This window comes from Patiria miniata, unplaced genomic scaffold (genome assembly GCF_015706575.1).
Source record: "Patiria miniata isolate m_02_andy unplaced genomic scaffold, ASM1570657v1 HiC_scaffold_20, whole genome shotgun sequence".
NCBI lineage: Eukaryota > Metazoa > Echinodermata > Asteroidea > Valvatida > Asterinidae > Patiria > Patiria miniata.
Genome location: NW_024037059.1, coordinates 26,408,454 through 26,432,352, shown reverse-complemented (window position 1 = coordinate 26,432,352; position 23,899 = coordinate 26,408,454). Strand labels below are relative to the sequence as shown.

The following is a 23,899-nucleotide window of genomic DNA, read 5'->3' as shown; positions in this document are numbered from 1 at the left end:
GAACATGATGCTTGTGTTCTGGGCAAGACACTTTACTACAATTGCCTCTCTCCACCCAGGAGTATTATATGGGCACCGGTGAAGGTAGAGACCAGAATACGCTCAGCTCCAGCTGCTGCAAAAACTGGTCTCGTGGCCTGACGAACAGAGGTAATATTGTTGAAGCGCTTTGAGACCTTTGGTATAAAGCGCTATATATAAGCACCACATTACTGTTATCATTTTAGCGATCTTTTTTTATGATTTCCGATTTGGATTTCTTGACTGCCTTGATTATTAAACGTGGACCTCCTAATGAGAATTGGTATCTTTTGAGTGGATTTATTGTTGTTGGCTGGATCTGTTGTGGATCATGCAGTAGTTGGACTCGGAAATAGAATAAAAAACCACAGGAGACTTAAAGTTTCCCCCTTAGATCGTTCCTTGCAAAACAGAATTAACACTGAATGAACTTTGTTTATTATATAAAATTCTTGAAATTATTTTAGTTAGCTGGTCTCCACTACAGTATATGTGTATGTACCCAGGTGGCTTCGGAAACGAAATGGGTTGGGGGGATAAGAAGGCCTGGCTGGCCCGCGAATCTTTTTTATCCCAAGCGACATTCATATCCCATCTTCTGTTTGGTCCATTACATGCATATCTAATGCCTTGTTCTCCACAACACAAACCCAAGATAGGCTTCACGTCTTTTGAGAAATATTCCTTCCTCACTTTAATTATTTCATATTAAAATACCTGAGACAGTTTACCCATTCCTGTTGGCCAATAGCCCGCCACGTGGGTAGACTTTTAACACCGATCAGAGTTCAAACAACGATGTCCCGACTCCGATAGGCTCGGTCATTTTTTTTATCGGCGGCCAGGTAAGCCACCAGTCCATTTTTATTGTTATTTGGCGGGACTAATACAAATATACACTTTATCGCGCTGATTATTATCTTGACCTTTGCTCAAACGCTACCATTGTTTATTTTAAAAGGCTTTTTGCAGAAACCATCGATAGAACCCGGACACCGAGAGGGCACACACTGTCTTTTCGCATCATAATAACACTGCAAAGACATTTGTTGTGAATTGTATTGTGCAACATCGATGTGCGACATTAGAAACTCATGTTAAGAAGACTTTGAACAGCGTGAATTTCCTTTTTGGCAAAACGGTAAGAAATTCATGTAGTGGCTTGGTTTTATGGTGTGGAACCGTGACGAGCAAACACCGGATTGACTGCCTGAAGTCTTTTCATTGCTCTTATGAGAACGATCCAATGACGTCTTTTATAGATCATTTGTTGGTGTAGACGTCACATTCAAAAATAGAGCACGACACAGTAAATCGCCCTGTTCTCGTCCGATCGTGTACTTGAGTTTCAACGCTGTTCCGTGTCTGTTTGGTCATGCGACATTGACATCTACATTTCCTAAGTTATCCGTCAGATATGGCGGAATCTTTTGGTCTGGAAACAACATTAAGTTTTCTCAAGAATTCATCGGTTTCAGGAAGTGACCAATTTTATGATTTTTTGAACAGGAAGGACTGAAGGCCGGAGTGAAATGCTGCGACAGTAACGGATGCGTATTCTGAGACTGGTACAGCTGACATGGTGTGCCCATCAGGGTCCCGTTGCGGATGGTGGCGTTGGGTCGTCACATTCGCGACTTTCGGTCTGTTTGTCTTAACTCGTGGACTCCTGTTCAACTTCAGCATACTGTTTGTGAGCCTGCAGGAGGATTTCCATTCCAGTTCGGCGTTGACAGGTTAGTACGGAAATACGATCCAGCGAGATGAGAACTTGATTTGGGCATGCCTGATGCTGGCTACAGCCGGGCCGTTCGAAGTCGTTGCCAAGCAGCGTTTGGAAACTAAAGCGCTGCCAAAAAAACAGTCTGCATGCGTAAAGCGATGAATCAAGGTTTGCAAGGGTGGTGACGTTTATATTCAGGGATTTTTTTTATTTTTTTTTTGCATTATGTTAACATTGGTTAGTCGCAGGGGACCAGACTTTATTTATTTATTTTTATTTATTTATTTATTTATTTATTTATTTATTTATTTATTTATTTATTTATTTATTTATTCTCATCATGTAAAAACATGAAACTTGTCTCCTCGTTCTGCACACAAATATAATGTATAAAACACTTAAAAACTTCACATTAAAACCAAAAAAACATATAACGTAAATGTACAAATAGGCGTATAAGAACACTGACAAGAGTACACGTAACCAGAAATAGAACAACAAATTTAGCCTAATTAAATAAATAAAGACTTCTTTAGATTTCTGATTTAAGACTAACCAGGGGTCGAATAGCATCTACATAGTATTTAAAAACAGTGTCTCCTCTTTGAAGTGGTACAAATATTAAAAAGTGTCTACTAAAAGAATTATTGTGAAGGTACAACAAGTATGCTTTAGGATTATTTTATATAATGCCTGTTTCGCTTTCAGGTTGGCTAGGGTCTCTGTCAATTGCACTGGCTTGCCTTGCTAGTCCTCTCTGCTATCTCCTTACAAACAAGCTGAGCAGTCGGACCGTCGCCATCTTGGGAGTGATTGCCTTCTGCGCAGGACTGTTGACGACGTCACTCGTTCCCGTGCCAACACTGGGATACGTGTTCTTCACGTTTTCGATCTTGACGGGCGTGGGCGCCAACCTAGCTACGAATTCCTCCTTGGCCCTGCTGCTGGACTGGTTTGCCAAGGCGAACTTCTCGCGGGCAAGCGCCCTCGCTCTAATGGGATCCACAACCGGTAAATGCGATGATAGTTTCCCACAACTATGTAGACACACACAGTTTTTTCTTGTCTTTTATGGAACTAAACGCAGTTTTGATCCAATTTCTAGCGGTTAGAGTTATTAAAAGTCGGTAGAGACGTGCAGGTTAATGATTGACTCCATAATGCACTGCCGTGGACCTTATACAGAAAGGAACTGTATGATTTATTCTATATAGTGTACTATATTCTAGTCTACTGTAGACTATTTTAATGTTATTGTAATTGCAAATTGCTCTGTTAATCTGTCTGATATGCAGGTATGCTTGCCTTTAGCCCTTTGTTGACAGCCTTAATAACTCACTACGGATGGCGTAATGCGCTGAGAATTCTCAGCGGTGGAATACGGTGATCGGGATAGCTGACGGTCTGCTGCTGGCTGACCCACCATCAACCGAGGACTACGCTAGGGCGCCCGATGAGTCTCCTGGTGATGAGAAACATGAATTGGAGAGCATGGTCCCGGGGAAGCAGGTTCATGATGACGGCTGCATTGAAGAGACTGACGATGAAGCAAGAGAAACTGACGATAAAACTACCAACAATGAGGAAGCACACATTTCAAATCAAGGATCTCTCGAAGTTGGAGATAAGAGGCATTTTCGTGGAAGGCTAATTAGTGCTTTAACGAACCCTGAGGCTTGGGCGTGGTACTTGGCTTCGGTTTTCTCATACGTGGGCTGGACTTTCTTCAATATTAATTACGTACGTTTCCCACAAATCCACATGTAGGGGAAATTGTTAACCTTTTGGGGCATGTTTAGTTTAATAGCTTTGGTTTTTGAGGAGGTCCAAAATTGGTTCTGATCAGAATTGTAAAATTTCAGAAGAATGTAACTGGAAGGCAATCTCAAGTCGTCAGTTAAAATGTTACAGAAGATTGGTTTTGCTTGATGTGTTAGAATCAATGGTGCTCAGTCATCTATTTATGCTGTTGTACAGTATAAACGTAAAGCTTCTGAACCACCATCTCAAAATAATGTAACCACACATCAACTGTTTAAATTCTAAACTATAACATACTAATCTATAAGTTTGGGACAACCAAGTTTGATACATGAACAGTTTGTAATATTTGTACTACAGCTGTATAAGGTCTCGTCTATAGACGGTTTGTACATGCAGTTTGTGCAGCTTCTTTCGGTGAGGGGTCATGTTTCTCGAACGCACAACCCCCCCCCCCCCTCCCCGTCGTCTCTACCCAACTTTGGTAAGCCAACGTTCTCGATCTGACCGGCTCAAAGTTTGAATATAAAAGTAAACTTGGTTTTTTTTTCTTGCAGGCTAGTTTGATGCACGGACTTGCTCTGGACAGCAACCAAATTGCCTCCGTCATCATGTACTTTGCTTTGGCGGAACTTGGCGGGAAGTTCCTCATAGCCGTGATTGGAGATCGTCTGCCTTTCTTGTATCTTTATCTATTGATGGCCTCATGTCTCCTGGGAACCGTCGTTCTGGGCTTGATGACCATTGCCAAGACGTTTGGTGTGATGGTGCTTCTTGCAGTGAGTAAGTCCAGGCATAATGTTTTCTGGTTTTTAGTGCAAGACAACAGCTAATCTCTTGATGCGAATTCGAGATACGTAGGGGCTATATTGAAATGGCAAGCGTACGAAATACGTATGCGACTGAAAACACTTTCCGGATGCTCGGAATTCGGGCAATTTATTTCTTTTCTCCTTCTTTTTGAAATCGAGATCCTAGATTAGTGTTTTCTGGGAATGTACATATTCACACAGAGCTAATACTTCATCAGGTTAGTTGTTAAGCACCCGGCCGTCTTTAGATTTGAGTACTTTTGTTACTCCAAACGAAACAAATGCATAACAAATGACCTATTCTACCCGTTAACAACAAAAAGGCAGGACAAGTAATATTCTCCTTAACATACGCGTTATTCATGAGGGAATAAGTGGTAGGAGGTTCAACATTTTTGCCACTCGCGCGCTGATGAAGCAAAACGATAGAATATATGCACATGAAAACAATTTTGTGTCTTTCGGAGGGAATGGTCGCCACATGTTGGTTGACATTGACTTCCAACGAAAATTCTTGAAACCGTCAAACAGTTCCATTGTTTTGATCTGATAGCCTAAACACTAAATCACACAACTTTGTAACGTCAGTGGAAATGTTTTATTCACACTGTTTAGATTGTTTGTCTTCTGTTTGCTTGTTTGTTTGTTTGTAATGGCTTCCAGTCTCTGGGGTTCTACGGTCAAGCGTCTATGCAACACAATTTACAGCTGCAGCTGAACTGTTCCACGAGCAGTATGGCACCAAAGGTGTTATGATTATGACGTTAGTTCCCGACGGAATCGGAGTTCTGATCAGTGCACCGTTAGCGGGTAAATATCTTAAGTACATAGGCGTATACACTGAGTAAAAGGTAGTTATATTTCAACTAGAGAAAGAGAGTGTTTAATAGACACAAAAAGTACCACTCGGTAATATATCTGGTCCCAGAGGGTCACTTTGCACCTATTTCACTGACTGACTCACCGGGCAGTGCTGTCGTATAGGATTACCCTGTAACGCCGATGAATGTGCTGAATCTGGTCCATTGTACACAGATAAATGAATAGTCTCCTCCAGTGTGAACACACAACCTGAATCAATAATTGAAAAGAATTTTGTGCATTTAGTGAGCAGCTGCTTTACTATGCTTGCGCTGTCTTGCATAATTCTCTCTGACTTTCTTGATGCTTATTTCCTTCTCTTTTCCTGTTGCTAGGTGCAATTTATGACGTCACGGGTGACTACGTTCTTAGTCTACTTGTCATTGCCGTCCTCTTCGTTTGCACTTCGGCGGCCTATATATTTATTCCAGTAAGGAGGAGCATAAAACATGTTGTGTAAACACGCCCGCCCCTTTAAGAATGTATAAAGCTTGTGTCCCGAATTTCGTTTCAAAAATATAGACAAATCCGGGCACGTGATCACTGTACACTCCCGAAGCCCCTTAAATGGAGAAAGTATTGTGCACCCTAGTGTACAAAGCAACTGCCCCGTGACGGTTGAACAATAGCTAGCACAGTGCTTTTTCCATTGAAGGGGGTCCCACGGTGATACAAGTGATAGCATAGTAATGGGTTCCTATTCATTGTGGTATGCAGTATAAATTTGGAGAAGAGCCTCCTTCACGCTCTGTCCCCCAAAAAAATTATCATACAAATTCCTAAAAAATAACTCGAAACCCCACACTACAGCCCCCCCCCCCCCTCCCCCAGTTTTTTATTTCACGGAGGTCCGTGACTGCGGCACGTCGGTTGTGTCAACAGAAAAGCCTCGTCGAAAATTTCCATGGAGATGGTTCTGGTTGGTATACTGGCTTTTGCAACAACAGATTAAGCTGAAATTCGGAATATTCTTAGATGATATAAGTGTTGACTGTTGAACTACTTCTTAAATGACAACTTGGAGAGATTCCTAGAAATTGAGGTTAATACATGCATTTGGGGAAGTTTTCGAGCGATTTCTTCCAGACTTGAAGGTCAGCTTTACCAGTAACCAGTATTGACGTTTCCGCATCGATGACCGATATTTTTTTCACTGACATGAAGTTTAGAATGTCGTCTTCCGTTATAATTTCATATTTCAATCACACTGAGTATATTTTCTGAGAGACACAACGTTCAAAAGGCCATGTTTTTGGGGCGCATGGATTTCACTGCTCTATTATAGCGTCTAAGTAATCGGATTAGCCTTGCCTAACAACGCCAATCAATCAATCAAAATAGAAGCCGTTTTGAGTTTTCACTAGAGTGATAGTTATTTTAAAGTACATGTATTTCAATGGATATGGCCATTATTATTCATTGCGGCTTGCAAATAAATGTTTTTTTGCCCATGTGGCAATGATTTTACCGACATAGCCAAGTTATTGGTGGGTGGTCACACCCAACCCTCAACCCCAAGCAATGCCCCCGGGGTGGGGGAAGGGGAGGCTGTGAAAAGGAAGTCTATGTAATTTCTAAAGTGTTCACTTGCAAATTATTTATTTTCATTTGCTTTGTTATGCTCTTCAAAGATGTACACACAAATTGGGTGTTCCACATACACCACATGACGTTCGACATTATGGGAATCCTTTCTTTCAATTGACAGAGACGACGTACCACGTGAGTAATTTTGCATTATAAGAAAAGACTTTTACATCATGTACATTAAAGTAGGCTACACACACTACAACAGTAACTGTCAGAAATCATTTTTGTTGTAATGCCTATTTATATTATAGTAGTCTTGCAAATGCAGAGCGGCATAGTTCAAAAATTTCTCCACGTGATGTGACTGCATAGCACACGACGGACATAGCACATATGAAAGGGAGCGGCCGGTATTACGCATATCGTCTGGATAGTCGATAGAACGTAATCGCAATGACCAATCAGAAGCCAGCATTTAACCTACTTAGCATAATTTGGCAGGCAAGTTTGAGGAGCCAACTGGTCCGACCCATAGGACTTTTAGTTCTGATAATATAGCTTTAGAAAGATGACGGGCAGATTTAATTGTTTTGGAATGCTTGTGTGCTGATGGTTTGGTATACAATTTTGTTATGCTCCTGTATATAAACCAGACTTTGTGAGGAGAGACACATACAAATACGTTGTGTTCCAGGATTCCTTGTTTCTTGTCTCATCTGGTCACATCTAGCACAAAACAGGGTGTATCTCAATATGCACCCTTTTGTCAAAGAAACTGAATCAAACGAGCACATATTTGTGCACAAGATACACCCCGCTATCTTTAAAACGGAAGGCCGTGTGGAATTGAGGGTTCGTTTAATGGAAACCCCACCCTCAATAACTCAATAATGACTTTATATCAAAAACGTCAATATTGAAGTTACACCCTAAGTTTGCCGTGAGGGGGCCTCCTGACACCTTTCTTGGCAACTATAACCTCGTTGTATACTCAGTGTCACATTTGTCATTTTGAGGCTCCCGTACCGATATGCTAGCGCATAACCCACACTACCCACACGTAAATACACCGTGTCAGAACAGAAGTTTTGGACCCCAAAACTCAGTAAAGGCGGGGAAACCAAGCAACCAGAACTTGTCTAGTAGTAGTACATGGCAGGAAAGCATCTGAAAAAGACATCCAATGAGTGAGTAACAGAAACTGTAGTTCAAAGTGACTAAGTTCAAACTCAAAAATAAAACGTCAACCGTTACGCATGGCATGGCAGCTCGTGATTTAGCCCCACTAGTGTGGCCGCGGTATGCTGCGCTGAACCTCTGTTCAGCGCAGCATACCGCGGCCACACTATAGTGGGGCTACTCGTGATTAGCATTGTACTTTATCAGTTTCGTGAAACAATTTCACATCTAGTTTTGCAGTGCAACAAATCTTCGGAAGACAGTTTCAAATGGAAAAAGGAACTGAAACCGAGAATCTCTAAAGCAATAACAAACACATTGTAAAGAGATTCACTGCTAGACTGTTCAAATCTGTCTGCAAAATAGCCCACCAAAAATCTCACGGCCGAAAACAAAACTACGGAGGCCTATATCAGGCATGTCAAGTTAACAGAAAAAAAGAGCACCTGATCTGCCAAAAGAATGGAAGAGATTAAAACAGCAATGCACATTCGCATTCAAGGACCCTGGGCCCTAGCTCAAAAGTCGGACGTTGAAAGGGTGAACTTACTTATGAAATACGTCAGAGATAAAGGAGGGAAAGCCTTCACAACATTCCAGAGGGCCACACCAGATGAATGGGACAAGCTATAGGCAGCTGGTTTATGCCAAATTTGAGGGGAAAACCAGATCGGTGCAACCATCAACCAGCGGGTGCTAGTCAAAGACTGTGTCTATGACGACGAAGAATACATGATTTGAGATGCCGAGTTCTCCGTGCATTTAATCATTAAGTTCAAGAGAAATGCCTGGAGAAAGGAGACGAGCTGACTCTTGCTCTGGCCATCTCAAAAAAGCTTGAGAGAAATCAACAAGGATGAAGATCGTAAAGTCAACGCCATGAGATCAGTGTATTCCCAAAAACCCAGTCGCTTAAGTCCCACCCCAAGCAAAAGCCACACTCACCAAGAGGCAGTCGCAACCCAAGGAAGTCCAGTAAAACTGAGGCAAAACCTGGCATGGGGAACAAGTGCCACAAATGCGGGGCAGACAACAGGAAATGCCCCGGGAAAGATTTCCATATACGAAGTTCACTAATTTTCCTCTGTATTGACTAACAAGCCCCCAGATAGCAATTTCATGTCATCAAAGTCAATTTGAGCAGTGAGAAAATACAAGCATTTTCTTAGAAAACACTTAGAATTGTTCAGTCCAATCTCATAGGGTTTGTACACAGGGTGTTGAGTGAACTTCGTATATAGAAATCTTTCCAATGCCCCGCAAAGAACCAAACCTGCGTCTACTGAAAAGAGCCAAATCACTTTGCATCGATGAGCAGAAAACGGCTTGTAGCACACGGGATGGAAAGCACCACAGCCCAGGGCACATCAGAAAGTGATGACTTTTCTTCAGACGAAGAATATGCCCATTGTCAGTGCGCTGGAGGATGAGTCTGCATCCTACAAATGGTACAAGAAAGTCTGAATCAACAACAAAAACATCGAGGTGCAGACCACACTGAAACAGCGCTATCCATTATGCCTCTCCACATCTACCAGACACTCGGGAACACCAGTTGTGCTCTAGTGAACGCAAGTTCGAGTCATACTCGAGCAACAAGCTGAAGGTGGAAGGGCACATCACGTTGCCTACATGCCACAAAAATGTGTGCATTGATATGCCATACTACGTAATACAGGCAGAAAGAAAGCCACTACTCCTCAGCGGAGATGCCAGCAATCAACTTGGACTCATAGACAGAGTCTACGGGCTCGAGCAGTACACCAAGTTAAAGATGATCACTGGCACACTTCCAGGAAAATATTCCTCGAAGATTGATCCATCAGTAGAACCAGTAGTGCACGGCCCCAGATGAGAGGCACAGGCGTTCATAATGCTAATTATTATTATTTATTTAGCCATTCTTAAGTACAAAGTTACAACATTAAAAGAAAGGCAAGGAACAGATAAAGCACAAGTACTGTGGTCCGAGGACCTGCTGCAATGATAAATCAAGCAAAAAAAAAAAAAAAAGTAAAAAAAGCTTTACATGTATATATATAAAACATCAAAACATAAATAAAAATAGCACGTACATTATAAATATGGTAATCCTTACTTTTAGGACCCCGTTCCTATATAGGAAGGGAAAGACTCACCAAAACAGTTGACTAAATGACACTCAAAATTGACATTCTGATATTTCTTGACACATCTGAACAGTTGGCAATGACACCTTCTTGAATATCAGCAGGTTTAATTTTGTGGAAAGAGGGCATGGGCTTTGATTTATGAGGGAAATTCAGGGGTAAAAGACGACGATGACAACCAGAAAACAGACTCAAAAACCAAGGCCAAGTTCGGGCAAGGACCATTAGTCGACTAGTGGTTGATTTGTGATGTACCTTACGCCTGCGCTCTGATAGCAACGTGCAAACGTCTCTAGTCAAACGCTGGTCAAAATGTCATCGCAAAACTTCTGGATCTTGGCTCTCTGCTAGCGTTATGGATGCGTGCGGCTATTGGTTACCAACGAAGCAACCAACCCCAGGAGGCTGGTTCCAAATAGTCGACTAGCGTAGTCAACCATCGTCGACTAGACAGAGTTCGGGCAAACGTTAGTTAACCATTGGTCAACTATAGTCCTTGCGGGAACTTGGCCCTAGATGGCAAACGTGAAAGCTCGATGCGATGAAAGCTCGATGCTGATTGGCTGATTAAAAAAAACATCTTATTTATTTTTAGTCTGGTTCCCAGCCAAAAAGATTCAGGAATAGTCAGAATCTTTTGGTCTGAGAACCAGACTAACTTATTTATTTTAAGTCTGGTTCCCAGACCAAAAGATTCAGGAGTAGTCAGAATCTTTTGGTCTGGGAACCAGACTAATTAATTTTTTTAGCAGCCAATCAGCATCGGGCTTTCATTATGTAAAGCTTTCACGCATGTGAGAACTACAACATGCACGTCTGACTGCGAAAAAAGGTAGGAAAGTCACATTTTCTTAGAAAGTGCTTTCAAAACTTCAACTATCATGAGTTTATATGAAGAAAAAAGACTGCTTTAGCCTGCAAAAGTCACTTTGGTACTGGACAGTTATCTGCAAAAGTCAGTTTTGAACAGAACTTGTAAAAATTAGAGGTGTCCTAAAAGTAAGGATTACCATAAATATACAAGACGACATGCACTAAGACATTTCGTAAGATAAAAAAATGACAGAGAAAAACAATGAATTAAACACTAACACAATAAGGGAGATTACCGAGATAAAAAAAAAAAAAAAAACACAAACAAACAAACAAAAACAAACAAATAAAAACAAACAAACAACCCCACACGTACACCCACGTTTGTTTATGGTGTAAATAAAGAATTTTTTGTTCCTCTTCCCTTTTCCTTTGTACTCTCTTTCGCAACTGCTCTCATTGGTTTTGTACACGTTTTCTAATCGAGGTCATGCTTGATTTGATTCCTGTCCTCGATTCACCAATGATGTTGCACGTGTGTGTCCTCGATTTACACCATAAACAAACGCACATACCCACACACACACACAACACAAAAAAAGACTGAAACGAGGAAGGATGATTGAAAAGGCAAACAAAAACCCCAAAAATTTATAAATTAAAACGTCGAAAAATGTCTGAGATGACTTAAGTGGGGAGGATAAAAAAAAGCAAAGCAAAAACAAACAAAAACAAAAACACAAAAAAAACTGACAAAAAAACAAAAAAAAGGTTAAAATTAAATACAAAAATGATACACTGGAGATAATTACCGTGATCAAAAGACACTCACACAAAATATAAGAACGGGGAAGGATGATAGAAAAATGACAGAAAACAACACTGAATTTAAACAGGAAAAAACTGAAAACTATGCAAAAGAAAAAAAACGTTGAGAAAAGTGATTAATAAAGACATTAATGATGGGGGAAAAATGAGTTAAAAACAATGATTAAAAACACACACACACAAAATTATACAATGAAGAAAAAAAGATCTAAATGCCGAAGATAGTCAACAGGCTACATGAGATGGAGCCTGACAACCACATCGTGAAAGTCACCGAACCCACAGACTGGGTGAGCTCCATGGTTGTCGTGGTGAAGAATGGGATGGTGAGAATCTGTTCCGACCCAATGGATCTCAACAAGGCGATTCGTCGTGAACATGCACTTCCCAATCCCATCAGTTGAAGGAGTCATATCATCCAGGGGTGTGAAATCTCAGCTGTAAAGCTGATTTCAACTTTTTTTACACCTTTTCCAGCTGTTTCCAGCTATTTTTATCAGTGGTCACTCACACCCCTGAGCATCTTTGCTGGATGCCAAGATTTTCTCCGTCATAGACGCCAAGTCAGGGTTCTTGCAGATTGAGCTTTATTATGAGTCAAACCTCCTTACAACGTTTAACACACCAATTGGGCCTTTCAGATGGCAACGTCACGAATTAATTATCCAACGTAATATTCGTTTTTGTCCAGTAATGAAACCATGTTTTCTGTTTTTGATCATTGAAATTGTTGCACAAACAACGGAAATCATGAATTTGTCAGACTGTGCCTGTACATGTAACATGTATGGGGTTTCCAAAAGGTAGATACAGCAGGAAGTAAACAATACCATTTGGACTGGCCTCATGTGGTGCAACTAACTGCCTTTAAGGGATTAACCAGATAATGTTACACTGGACTCAGTGAAAGATAAACATCAAAAGCCTGGTATGAAAAGGCCCAGGTTTTTAAAAGGAAAATCACCTCATGTCATGAAGGCTGTTGTAACCAGAGCAACTGAGTGGAACTTGAAGCTCAACTTCGATAAATGCCAGATCAAACAAACGCAAATCAAGTACGTTGGTTATTTTGTCACTGCCAGCGGATTGAAGCCAGACCCTGACAAGGTCAAAGCGATGAGAGAGATGCCCGAGCCACAGACAAAGGACGACATCTGCAGATTTCTTGGCTGTATCCAGTACCTGGCAGTTCATTCCAAGCCTCAGTGAGGTTGACCAGCCACTTTGCCAAATGATAAAGACAGACGTGACATTTAATTCACTGGGACAAGCCACAGCAACAAAGCTTTTCCAAGCTTAAAGAGGTTTGTATTGCAGCTCCAGTCCTGGCATTCTATGATGTACGCAAAGAGACAACCATACAGTGCGATGCTAGTAGCTACGCTCGGAGTGGAGTTCTACTTCAAGAAGGCAAGCGAATAGCCTACACATCCAGAGCCATGACACCCACAGAAATGAGGTGCGCACAGATAGAGAAGGAGATGCTAACGATTGTCCACTCGTGCAGGAAATTCCATCACTACGTTTTTGGCAAAACTGTGACCATTGAGAGTGATCACAAACCACTGCAAGCAATCTGCTCCAAACCTCTCCTGTCGGCTCCCATTAGACTGCAGTCTGTCATGCTCCTTAGACTTCAGCCATATGACTTGAATGTCGCATACAAGCCTGGCTAGGAGATCCTGATCAGAGACCTGCTCAGCAGAACAAGCCTACCGGACACAGAACCTGACATCAAGCCAGTCATCATCAAGATGAAAGATTATATGTCTCAGTCACACCAACACACTGCAGCGAGTTCCAGAAGAAAACAGCAGACGAGCTGAATGAGCTACACACGATGATCCTGAAAGGCTGGTCGGATACCAAACAGGAGACTCCACTTATCCAACGGTATCATCTACAAGGGCATGAGAATTGTCGTGCCATCGAGCATGAGGCTTGACATGCTTGCCTTGATCCACGTGTCGCACCTGGGCATCGTCAAATGTAAGCAGAGAGCACGAGAAGCCCTGTTCTGGCCCGGAATGATGCAACAAAAAGAGAAACTGGTCCAGGATTGCAGAGCCTGCAATACACACCAGAAGAGACAGCCTTCTGAGGCACTTAAGCCAACAAAGGTACCTGATCTTCCATGGATTGAGCTGGTATCTGACATATTCCAGTTCGAAGGCTATCAGTACCTACTGACCGTCTACAATTTCTCCAAATCTATTAAAGTTGACAAGCTCACAGACACAACCAGCGCGACAGTCATGGACACCCTGAAGTCAAAGTTTAGCCATCACGGCATCCCTGAGAAGCTGCTAGACACATTCTGCAAAGAGTGCCGGATCATCCATGTCACCTCTCCTCATCACCCTCAGTCCAACAGGGAAGCTGAGTGTGCAATTCAGACAGTGAAGCACTTTTAGAAGAAATGTCAGGATAAACACCTTGCGATGCTTGACTATCGCACTGCCCCACTCGCAAGCTGTGACCTCTCACCTGCTCAGCTGCTCATGAGTCGCAGACCACGAAACAAGCTACCTGTTGCAAAAACTCTGCTTCGTCCCATGGCGCAGAAGACATCTGACATAAAACATCGAATCAACCAAGACAAGGATAAACAACAACAACATTACTTCAACAAGAAAGGACATGACTTACCACCACTTAAGTCCAGAGACCCGATGAGGATGGCACCATTTCCAGGTGCTAAACAGTGGGTTCCGGCCACAGTAGTAAATCACCATGAAGCGCCAGGGTTGTACATAGTTCAGTATGGCAACTGCAAAGTACTGATGCAATCAACGACACCATCGTCTCTCTACCTACCTGGCCAATTAACCACCCCCACCAGCAGTTTTCCAAAAGCCAAAGCCAGACCATCCATCAATTCCTCAGACGACCACACCTGGAAAACCCCCAAACCTAACGCGAAATGTCGCGAACCCCAATCCAGCAAACCAAGGCATCAACCCACAAAGCCACCCTACATAACCAGACACATCGTCAGACCCCCATCCACATGGACTTTAAACTGGACCTGAACACTCTAGTATCACAAACTACTAATACTCATACTGAAGTCAGTCTTATCCTCAAATTAAGTTAGACAACAAGCACAATTCACAAATGCAACTCAGTCACACAAAGTCAGTTTCCTTCACATCAAGTGCCAGATTTTATTGGAAACTCGCTCATGGCCATTGTTAAACCTTTGCCGTTCACCTCCATTGCAAATGTTTATTCAAACATACTTACAAACATTAAATGGACAGTTAAAGTTTATGATTAAAGTTGACCGTTAAAAGTTTACAGTTAAAGTTACAATTTTACAACTCCTTGTATAAAACAGGGAGATGTCACATATGACGTATCATTTTGAAGCTCCAGTACAATGTACCGATATACATTTTTGTACTACTATGTTCACAACATGAACATTGTAATAAAGCATTGCTTCAGAACCCACCCGTAAATACACAAGTACGTTACACTCAGAACTGCCAGAGTCACTTTCTTTTTATTCTCTAGATAGTCGTCTAAAAACATCAAGGAGAAGTGACGGTGAAGGTTGCGTACTGTGAGACCGGTACGGCCGATATGGTGTGCCCATCAGGGTCCCGTTGCGGATGGTGGCGTTGGGTCGTCACATTCGCGACTTTCGGTCAGTTTTGCTTAACTTTTGGACTCCTGTTCAACTTCAGCATACTGTTTGTGAGCCTGCAGGAGGATTTCCATTCCAGCTCGGCATTGACAGGTTAGTCCCGACATACAGTGCACCGAGATGAGAACTTAACTCCTATTGTGAACAAAACTAGTGCTGCTGTAAGCAATGGTTAATGTTATGCATGTACATTTGTAGTCACAAGCAATGTGCATGTGGTAACAAGCATTGTACCAAATAGTGGTTTGTGCTGGTAAAGCCTTTTGCCACTTTGCTTAACCAGGCTGTTCTCAACAAAACGTGAACGTTTACGAATGCGTTAGGCATTTGCTGGTTTTAACTGGGCCAGCCTATATTATCCTCGTTGTACCTAGCTACACTGACTGACTCGCTGTCATTTATATGAATAGGACTGACTGTCTCTTGCAGTGGTCGGGGATAAGCCGAGACTTGCCTATTCATGTATGTTACCTTGCATCATGTGCATTAGTCGGGCGCCACTTGCTTCATATATTAAAGCTACTTTCAAAATACATGTAGCAAATAAGTCCACCCGGTCCAACTACCCACCGTCGTTTACTAAAGTTAGACTTTTGCGTCACAATTCCACGTTCCGGGCCTGGCGGTAATATGTTGTGGTAATCGTGTTATAATTGACACGGCTAGTATTTTCTTAGGGGGGTGACCAAAAGTCCTAAAACTGCCTATCCGCCATTCGCCGACACAGATTTACGCCACTGAGAAGGGATGATATGTCATGTCTCCATGTGAACGACGAAAGGAGATTATTGAGTACCATCACTTGAATACATGTACCACATTACCTTGTTCCACAAACTTTGTAGCCATTCTGATTCAATTGAATATAATTTTGTGTGCTCTGGGACCTGCTTCGCTAGGCTTGCCTTGTCTATTAGAGGAATGATGATTACTTTATACATAAATTAGTACATGTATCTGTTTTGTTTTCAGGTTGGCTAGGGTCCTTGGCAGCTGCACTGGCTGGCCTTGCTAGTCCTCTCTGCTCTCTTCTTACACACAAGCTGAGCGGTCGAATCGTCACCATCTTGGGGGTCATTGCCTTCTGCGCAGGACTGTTGACGACGTCATTCGTTCCCGTGCCAACGCTGGGATACGCCTTCTTCACGTATTCGGTCTTGACGGGCGTGGGCGCCAACCTGACCACGAATGCCTCCTTTGCCCTGCTGCTTGACTGGTTTGCCAAGGCGAACTTCTCGCGGGCGAGCGCCCTCGCTCTATTGGGATCCTCATGCGGTAATACGTGGTCAATTTGTTTTCTCGGACCACTGTGAATTATATGTGGCGACCACGATGGGGGCCATTTACTGAGGTTGCACGATGCTCGCGTACAGGTCATTGGGACGCACTCTGTGCTCCTTTATGGGAGGCCTGCCACCTCATGCCTGCGATTTTTGGTGCCACCTTAATATTGGCTTCTGATTGTGGTCCCCGTTTTTGACTGAACAAAAACCCTATATCTAAAATTGAAAATCAAAATTATAACCCAGTTTATAGCAGTGACTGGTTTGAATAATGTTAAAAAGCTGATGTCCTTTTGTTTTCAATGGCCAAAGTCAGGCAATATTGTCGAACTTGTATACAGGAAGGGAGGATTTTGAATTATTGCATTTAAATTGAACAGTGGATAATTAACATGATTTTTAATGGCAATTTTCTCTTTTAACTCCGTGGGATATGCAGGTATGCTTGCCTTTAGCCCTTTGTTGACAGCCTTAATAACTCACTACGGATGGCGTAATGCGCTGAGAATTCTCAGTGGTGGAATTCTCGTGATCGGGATAGCTGACGGTCTGCTGCTGGCTGACCCACCATCAACCGAGGACTACACTAGGGCGCCCGATGAGTCTCCTGGTGATGAGAAACATGAATTGGAGAGCATGGTCCCGGGGAAGCAGGTTCATGATGACGGCTGCATTGAAGAGACTGACGATGATGCACGAGAAACTGACAACAAAAGTACCAACGACGAGGAAGCACACATTTCAAATCAAGGATCTCCCGAAGTTGGAGAAGAGAGACATTTTCGTGGAAGGCTAATTAGTGCTTTAACGAACCCTGAGGCTTGGGCGTGGTACTTTGCTACAGTTTTCTCATTTTTGGGCTGGACTTTCTTCAATATTAATTACGTACGTTGCCCACAAATCCACATTTAGGGGAAATTGTTAACTTTTTCATCATGTTTAGTTTAATAGCTTTGGTTTTTGAGAAGGTCCAATATTGCTTCTGATCAGAATTTTAAAATTCAAGAAGAATGTAACTGGAAGGATATCTCAAGTCGTCAGTTCAAATTGTAAAGTAGATGGGTTTGCCTTATGTTTTTACCCCTCAGCCGAGAGGCTCGAGGGGTATTGTTATCGCCTACGGCGTCCATCCGTCAGTGCGTCTGGCCGTCCGGACGTCCGTACCGTCTGTCCGTCCGGGCAGCTTAGTTTCCGGATGATAACCTGAGTTAGAAATGTTGTTTGGGATTGAAACTTGGGTAGGGGTTGCCCTTAGGAGTAGGCAAGTTGGGATTGGTTTGAGGTCAAAAGGTCAAAGGTCAAGGGCACCGTGGTGAGTTAAGGGTAAAAGGTTTCCGGATGATAACTTGAGTTAGAAATGAGATTTTGGTGTCTAACTTTGGTAGGGGGTTGCCCTTGGGAGTAGGCAAGTTGGGATTGGTTTTACGGTCAAAAGGTCAAGGTCACCGTGGTGAGTTAAAGGTAAATGGTTTCCGGATGATAAGTTGAGTTGGAAATGAGATTTTGGTGTCTAACTTAGGTAGGGGGTTGCCCTTGGTACAGGCATGTTGGGATTAGTTCTGGGGTCAAAGGTCAAGGTTGAGTTAAAGGTTAATGGTTCTCGGATGATAACTTGACTCTGGCTGAGGGGTTTCAACAGCAACGCTGTTATATTTGAATCAATGATGCTCAGCCATATGCTGTGGTGCAGTTCATCAACGTATAACCACTGAAATGCAACGAAATGGCGAGTGTTGAAATTCATAATTAGAATTACGGACTAATCTTTGAATAAGTTCATCTGGATTGTTGATAAAGCATGAATTAAGGAGGTTCGAACCTCCTTCATATCACTGCTAAATTATTATTTTGGAATTACCATGTTTGATACACTAGCTCTTTGCAATATTTGTATTTCTTTGTTACATAGATCTCCAGTACATAGTAGGTAGTTTGAACAAAGTCATCATCATGCAGCTTTTTCGTACCACTTTTCAAATGTCTTGTTCCTTTCTTTCGGTGAGGGGTTATTTTGGGCTGGAACACCCCCCCCCCCTCCCTATCCCACTAATGGTTTATAGCCAACATTCTTGATCTAACCGGCTCTAAGGTTGAATTCAACTTAAAAATAAACTTGCTTTGTTCTTGCAGGCTAGTTTCATGGACGGACTTGGTCTGGACAGCAACAGCATTGCCTCTGTCATCATGTCCTTTGCTTTGGCGGAACTTGGTGGGAAGGTCCTGATAGCCGTGATTGGAGATCATCTGCCTTTCTTGTCTCTGTATCTGTTGATGGCCTCATGTCTCTTTGGAACCATCGTTCTGGGGTTTCTGACCATTGCCAAGACGTTTGATGTGATCGTGCTTCTTGCAGTGGGTAAGTTAAGTCATGTTCACTGGTATTACGTCCAACACAACAGCTGATCTCTTGTTGCCAAAGTATGGACCATAAAGCGCGTACTAGATACTTATGCGGCTCAGAAAAAAAAGACGCTTGTTAAATCGTGGCTGACTGAGAACGTGTTCCGGATGTTGATTTCGGGCGCAATTTTTGAAGTCCTAGAATATTGTGTTCTCGTAGTGTACAGCATTCACAGAGCAAAAATTTCCATTATTTCGTTCTTTCGTGACCAGTGTGTCACCCGAATTCATAACGTCCGCGTGGACAGCTTATTTCACTTTGTTTTGTTTCATGTTTGTTTGTTTGGTATGGCTTCTAGTTTCTGGGGTTCTACGGTCAGGCATCTATGCAGCACAATTTACAGCTGCAGCTGAACTTTTCCACGAGCAGTATGGCACTAATGGTGTCATGGTTATGACGTTAGTTCCCACCGGGATCGGAGTTCTGATTAGTGCACCATTAGCAGGTAAATACCTCAAGTTCAACACAAAAGGCGTACACTGAGTAAAAGCCGGTATTTTATTTTAATTACAAAGAGACTGTTTATTTGACACAAAAAGTACCATTCGGTAATATAATAATATCCGGTCCCTGAGGGCCACTTTACACCTATTTCACTGACTGACTGCCTCACCGGGCAGTGCTATCGTATAGGATTACCCTGTAATGCCGACGACTGTGCTAAATCTGTCACATTGTTTACACAGATACATGAAAAGTCTCTTGTAGTACCAAATAGGAATTGCCATTCTGAATCCAAGAATTTTGTGCGTTTAGTGAGCAGCTTTTCTTGCATTGTCTTGTACAAAATTTCTCTCTGACTTTCTTAAAGCTTATTTTCTTCTCTTTTTTGTTGCTAGGTGTACTGTATGATGTCACGGGTGACTACATTCTTTGTCTACTCATCATTGCCGGCCTCTTCGTTTGCGCTTCAGCCGCCTATATATTTATTCCAGTAAGGAGGAGAATTAATCAGGCCGTGCATGTTAGTGTAAACACGCCCACCCTCCAGACAAACTCATAAAGCTTGTATTCCTACTTGTTTCAAACACAGACGAATCCGTGCACTTGATCGCTGTGCACTCCCGAGGCCCCCTTCAATGGAGAAACTATTGTGCAACTTAATGTACAAAGCAACTTCCCCTGGACGGATGAACGATAGCTAGCATAGTGCTTTTGCCATTGAAGGGGGTCCCACGGTGATAAAAGCGATAGCATTATTGGTTTACGATAATGACTAGACATATCGGCACGACACTGAAATAAGGCAGTGTGTTTGAATTGGTCATTTATGGTTGCAGACCAGTAAATAAACTTAGACCCCAATGGTAAATGCTCCCACTTCAGAAATTCGGGAAAAATACTCACAACTCTCCAAGGTGTTCGAAACACACATCAAATTAAAGCTTATTTCATCATCTTTCAAGTGTTTTTCAATTTTCGGGGGGTCAACTGATGACTTTTAGGAGTAATTTTCCATCCGAAGATGATCACACCTGAAAATAGTCCTGTAGCCCATCGCCATTTTGAAAAACGATGCGTACACTCCATTGCAAAATACAGCGCTTTAAGGGCCCCAATTTCATCCAAATTGAATAAAACTACAAGCTCAGAGTCCTGTGCATGGCCCCCACCCATATTTTTTTTTAACAAACCCTCAAGTTCATGGCCCACAGCATGTTCAAATACTGAAGATTTTGAGGGCATGCAAATCGTGATTTGGCCGGCGTAGGCAATAACGGACCGATTTACTGGTCTGCAACCTTAAGCGAACATGCCATGGGCCCCATCAAACTGACTCGTGCCCGATTTTTTCTAATAGACACGGCCCATGCATCAACATTATACCACTGCTTTTCGCAATGTGCAATCAATCGAAAGTACAATTCATTCTTTCTGAAAATTATTTCAGTTATTAAGAATCCACGATGTCCACGTGCAGTGGTCTACAGATTCGGCAGAAAAAAATAGTGTCTGGTTTTTACACGCCATAATTTTATTCAGGGTGCATTTTAGCAAATACTTTTTTTTATGATTTCTGATTTCGATTTTTGACTTTTGATAATTAAACGTAATAAGAATTGGGATGATTTGGATTGGTTAATTTATTGTTGGTTCTGTTGTGGGTCATAGTCATATATTCTCTTTTCCCCTTTCTTTCCCCAATTTTCTTAATCTTTTCATTCATATAAATATTTTACCTGAGACAGTTTACTCATTCCTATTGGTCGAGAGCCCGTCACGTGGGTGGTTAAACTGCCGGTAAAACACTGGTCACGTCATTTACGTCAGGGTAAACTGGTCGCGGTGACCGTTTTTAGCCGATTTTCGGCTAACTTTGACATTTTTTTTTGTTAAACGAGTTTGACAGAAATTTGACAGAATGGATTTTTTGGCAGATTTCTGGCAGAATTCTGCACAAATGGTTATTTGACAGAAAACCATAGCAAATTTGAAAAAAAATGGTACATTTGTATAAAAAGCTTCAATCTTTTTTAAACAAACCCTTGCATAATGGGACAGGACGTTGGCTGGTCTAGGTGCTGAGGTTTACTGGGAACCAGACTTCGTCGTGACGCGCGTTTTGCCTGAAATTTACGCAATAGTTTTGTAACATCTTTGAGTGACTATAGATTGTTTATAATGTAATTTGAACCTTAATTAAGGAAATACTACAACATCTGCATGTGATTGTAAGTGTTCACGGTGTTTTTTCGAGTAATTCTGGGGAATGTGGCTGATTTTTGACAAGTGCATTTTAAGCAGAATTTTGCCATGACCTTACGGTCACCCTGCGCCTAAGATTCGGCTCAGGAATTATCGCCGGTCAGGTGCCTAACTGGTTTTTACCACACGAATATAGCCATGTGGTTGCGAAAGGCGATTTCTAAAGGTTACGTAACACTTTATTTTGAATGAAACTACATGTACACACATGTTCACACAGGCGGGCGAAATCTTTGAAAATTAATTTCTCCCGTTTGGAAGACCGTATCTTCATGCAACTTTCAGGGTTTATTTCCCTTGTAATGATCCAAGTAATGTGCTAAAATCGTTGTGATATCTTCTTTACTTGTCGTTGAAATTGGAAAAATAGGCCCACATGGCTACGTGCATATTTGAAAGCTGTAAGTGTAACACTGGCGTTAGCAATGTCTTTTAATCTTTTCAAGCCTTACAAATATTAATAAGGTTCCTACCCATTATAGTGTGCAGTTGCATTAAAGCCTTCTTCACGAGTTTTTAATTGATAAATATCACCCTTTTTGCCGGCTTCCATGCATTGGTCGATACCGAGACCCACGCAAGTCACGCCAGGTGACGCTAATTATGCTAATTAATATACCCACCGTTATTGCGCTGTGCCAGGCCGAAATTGGTCAACCGTAGCGCCTACGGCGCTATGAAAACCATGCAAGTGGGTTGGGTCGAAAAAATCCTCGTCGAGATTTTCCTTAGGAGATATTTTGAGCTGTAACACAAGCGTTAGCGCCAACAGATTAAGCTGAAATTCGGAATATACTTAGATGATATAAATGTTCAACTACTCGTGAAATAACAACTTTCGTAAATTCCTAGAAATTGATATAAATACATAGATTTGGGGACGTTTTCGAACGATATCTTCCAGACTTGAAGGTCTGCTTTACCGTACCAGTAACCAGTACTGAGGTTTTGGCATCGATGACGGCGATTTTTTCACTGACATGAAGTTTAGAATTTCTTCTTCCTTTATAATTTAACATTTCAATCATACTGAACATATTTTCTGAGAAACACAACGTTCAAAAGGACATGTTTTGGGGGTTCACGAATTTCACTGCTCTGTTACAGCGTCTAAGTACGTAATCGGATAGGCTTTAACCAGCCAAGCTTCACCCCTCGCAACCATAATGGCTGAATATTGTATGCATGGAAACTGCTTAATCACACTTAATATTATCCCCTTATAACTATTTCAAGATATATACTACAGCGTGTGTCAATAAAAACGCAGGATTAGAAACAAAAATATTAAGAATATTCGCGGCTTTGTCTAATTCCGGCAAGTTAAAGGGAATGTACATCATTGGCTTTTGCTGTTATTTTCAGAAATGAACAATTTGAGGGGTTAGTTTAACAGATCAAATATTGTTAAACTGACACGTTTGAAGTTTTGTGTTCGAAAATGCTGGAAAAACCAAAAAAACAGGCATGCAACTTTTCCTCGGATCAGCTGATTTCCTCTTTTTTTAATTCTCAAGTTTGCCATTGAAAATAGAAAAACGCTGTACAAAGTCTTGGAAAGATGTGAATTTCCTCTCTTTTTTTGTGACTTCCCAGCCGCATGCCTGAGAAAAACAAAAATGTTCAAGTAGTCTGGTTCCTTGACTCCAGTAAAGATAAAATGGATCAATTCATAGATGCCTGAAAATTGTAAGGTATATAAGGGAACCAGTCTAGCTGGCCTGCACCCGTCCCCGTTCATGAACATGTATGATGTAACCAATAGCAAACGAAATTTTGACTGAAAAAAAAAGTTTAAGGTGGAGCAGTTGTTGAAAAATAGTTAGGTTTTTCCAACGGAGGTCGGCCGACCACCATAAGAAATGTATACAAAAATACCATTTTCTTGAAAATGACTTCACACCAGGTGCCACAATTTTACAGGATGCTTTAGACTTGTCATTTACCAACATCCTAGTAGTAAGGTGATTCGTAAAAACTTGGTAGTTTTATTTTTCGATGTTTGCAAATGTTGTATATTCCCTTTAAGCCACAATGGCCTTGACCCGGCGAAAGGCTAGTGTGGCTGCAGACTGCATGGACCGACGTCGACCTTGCTTGACACTTAATTGTTCAGCCTTTAGTTCAGTTGGGCAGCGCAATCGGTACGTCTGTACGTGCATTTGCCATTTGGACTGAGCTGAGCTGACTGCTTTATTTT

General features: G+C 41.9%; 1 protein-coding gene and 1 pseudogene across 2 annotated transcripts; both read left to right on the top strand.

Annotated features, from left to right (window-relative positions):
* The first annotated feature begins 983 nt into the window (after nucleotides 1-983).
* Nucleotides 984-7,594, top strand: LOC119728356 (annotated as a pseudogene).
* Nucleotides 7,595-7,738: 144 nt separating this feature from the next.
* On the top strand, nucleotides 7,739-20,303 carry LOC119728351 (monocarboxylate transporter 13-like). 2 transcript variants are annotated; one of them, XM_038200560.1, is made up of 7 exons: nucleotides 7,739-7,895; nucleotides 15,177-15,402; nucleotides 16,282-16,584; nucleotides 17,032-17,477; nucleotides 18,723-18,948; nucleotides 19,292-19,438; nucleotides 19,833-20,303. In XM_038200560.1, the coding sequence occupies exons 2-7, from the start codon at nucleotides 15,246-15,248 to the stop codon at nucleotides 19,994-19,996; spliced, it is 1,443 nt and encodes a 480-aa protein (XP_038056488.1). In that variant the 5' UTR covers nucleotides 7,739-7,895; nucleotides 15,177-15,245; the 3' UTR covers nucleotides 19,997-20,303. The 2 variants fall into 2 exon arrangements, with proteins under 2 accessions (XP_038056488.1, XP_038056489.1); XM_038200561.1 differs by having other exon boundaries at nucleotides 7,741-7,895; nucleotides 15,181-15,402.
* The last annotated feature ends 3,596 nt before the right edge of the window (nucleotides 20,304-23,899 follow it).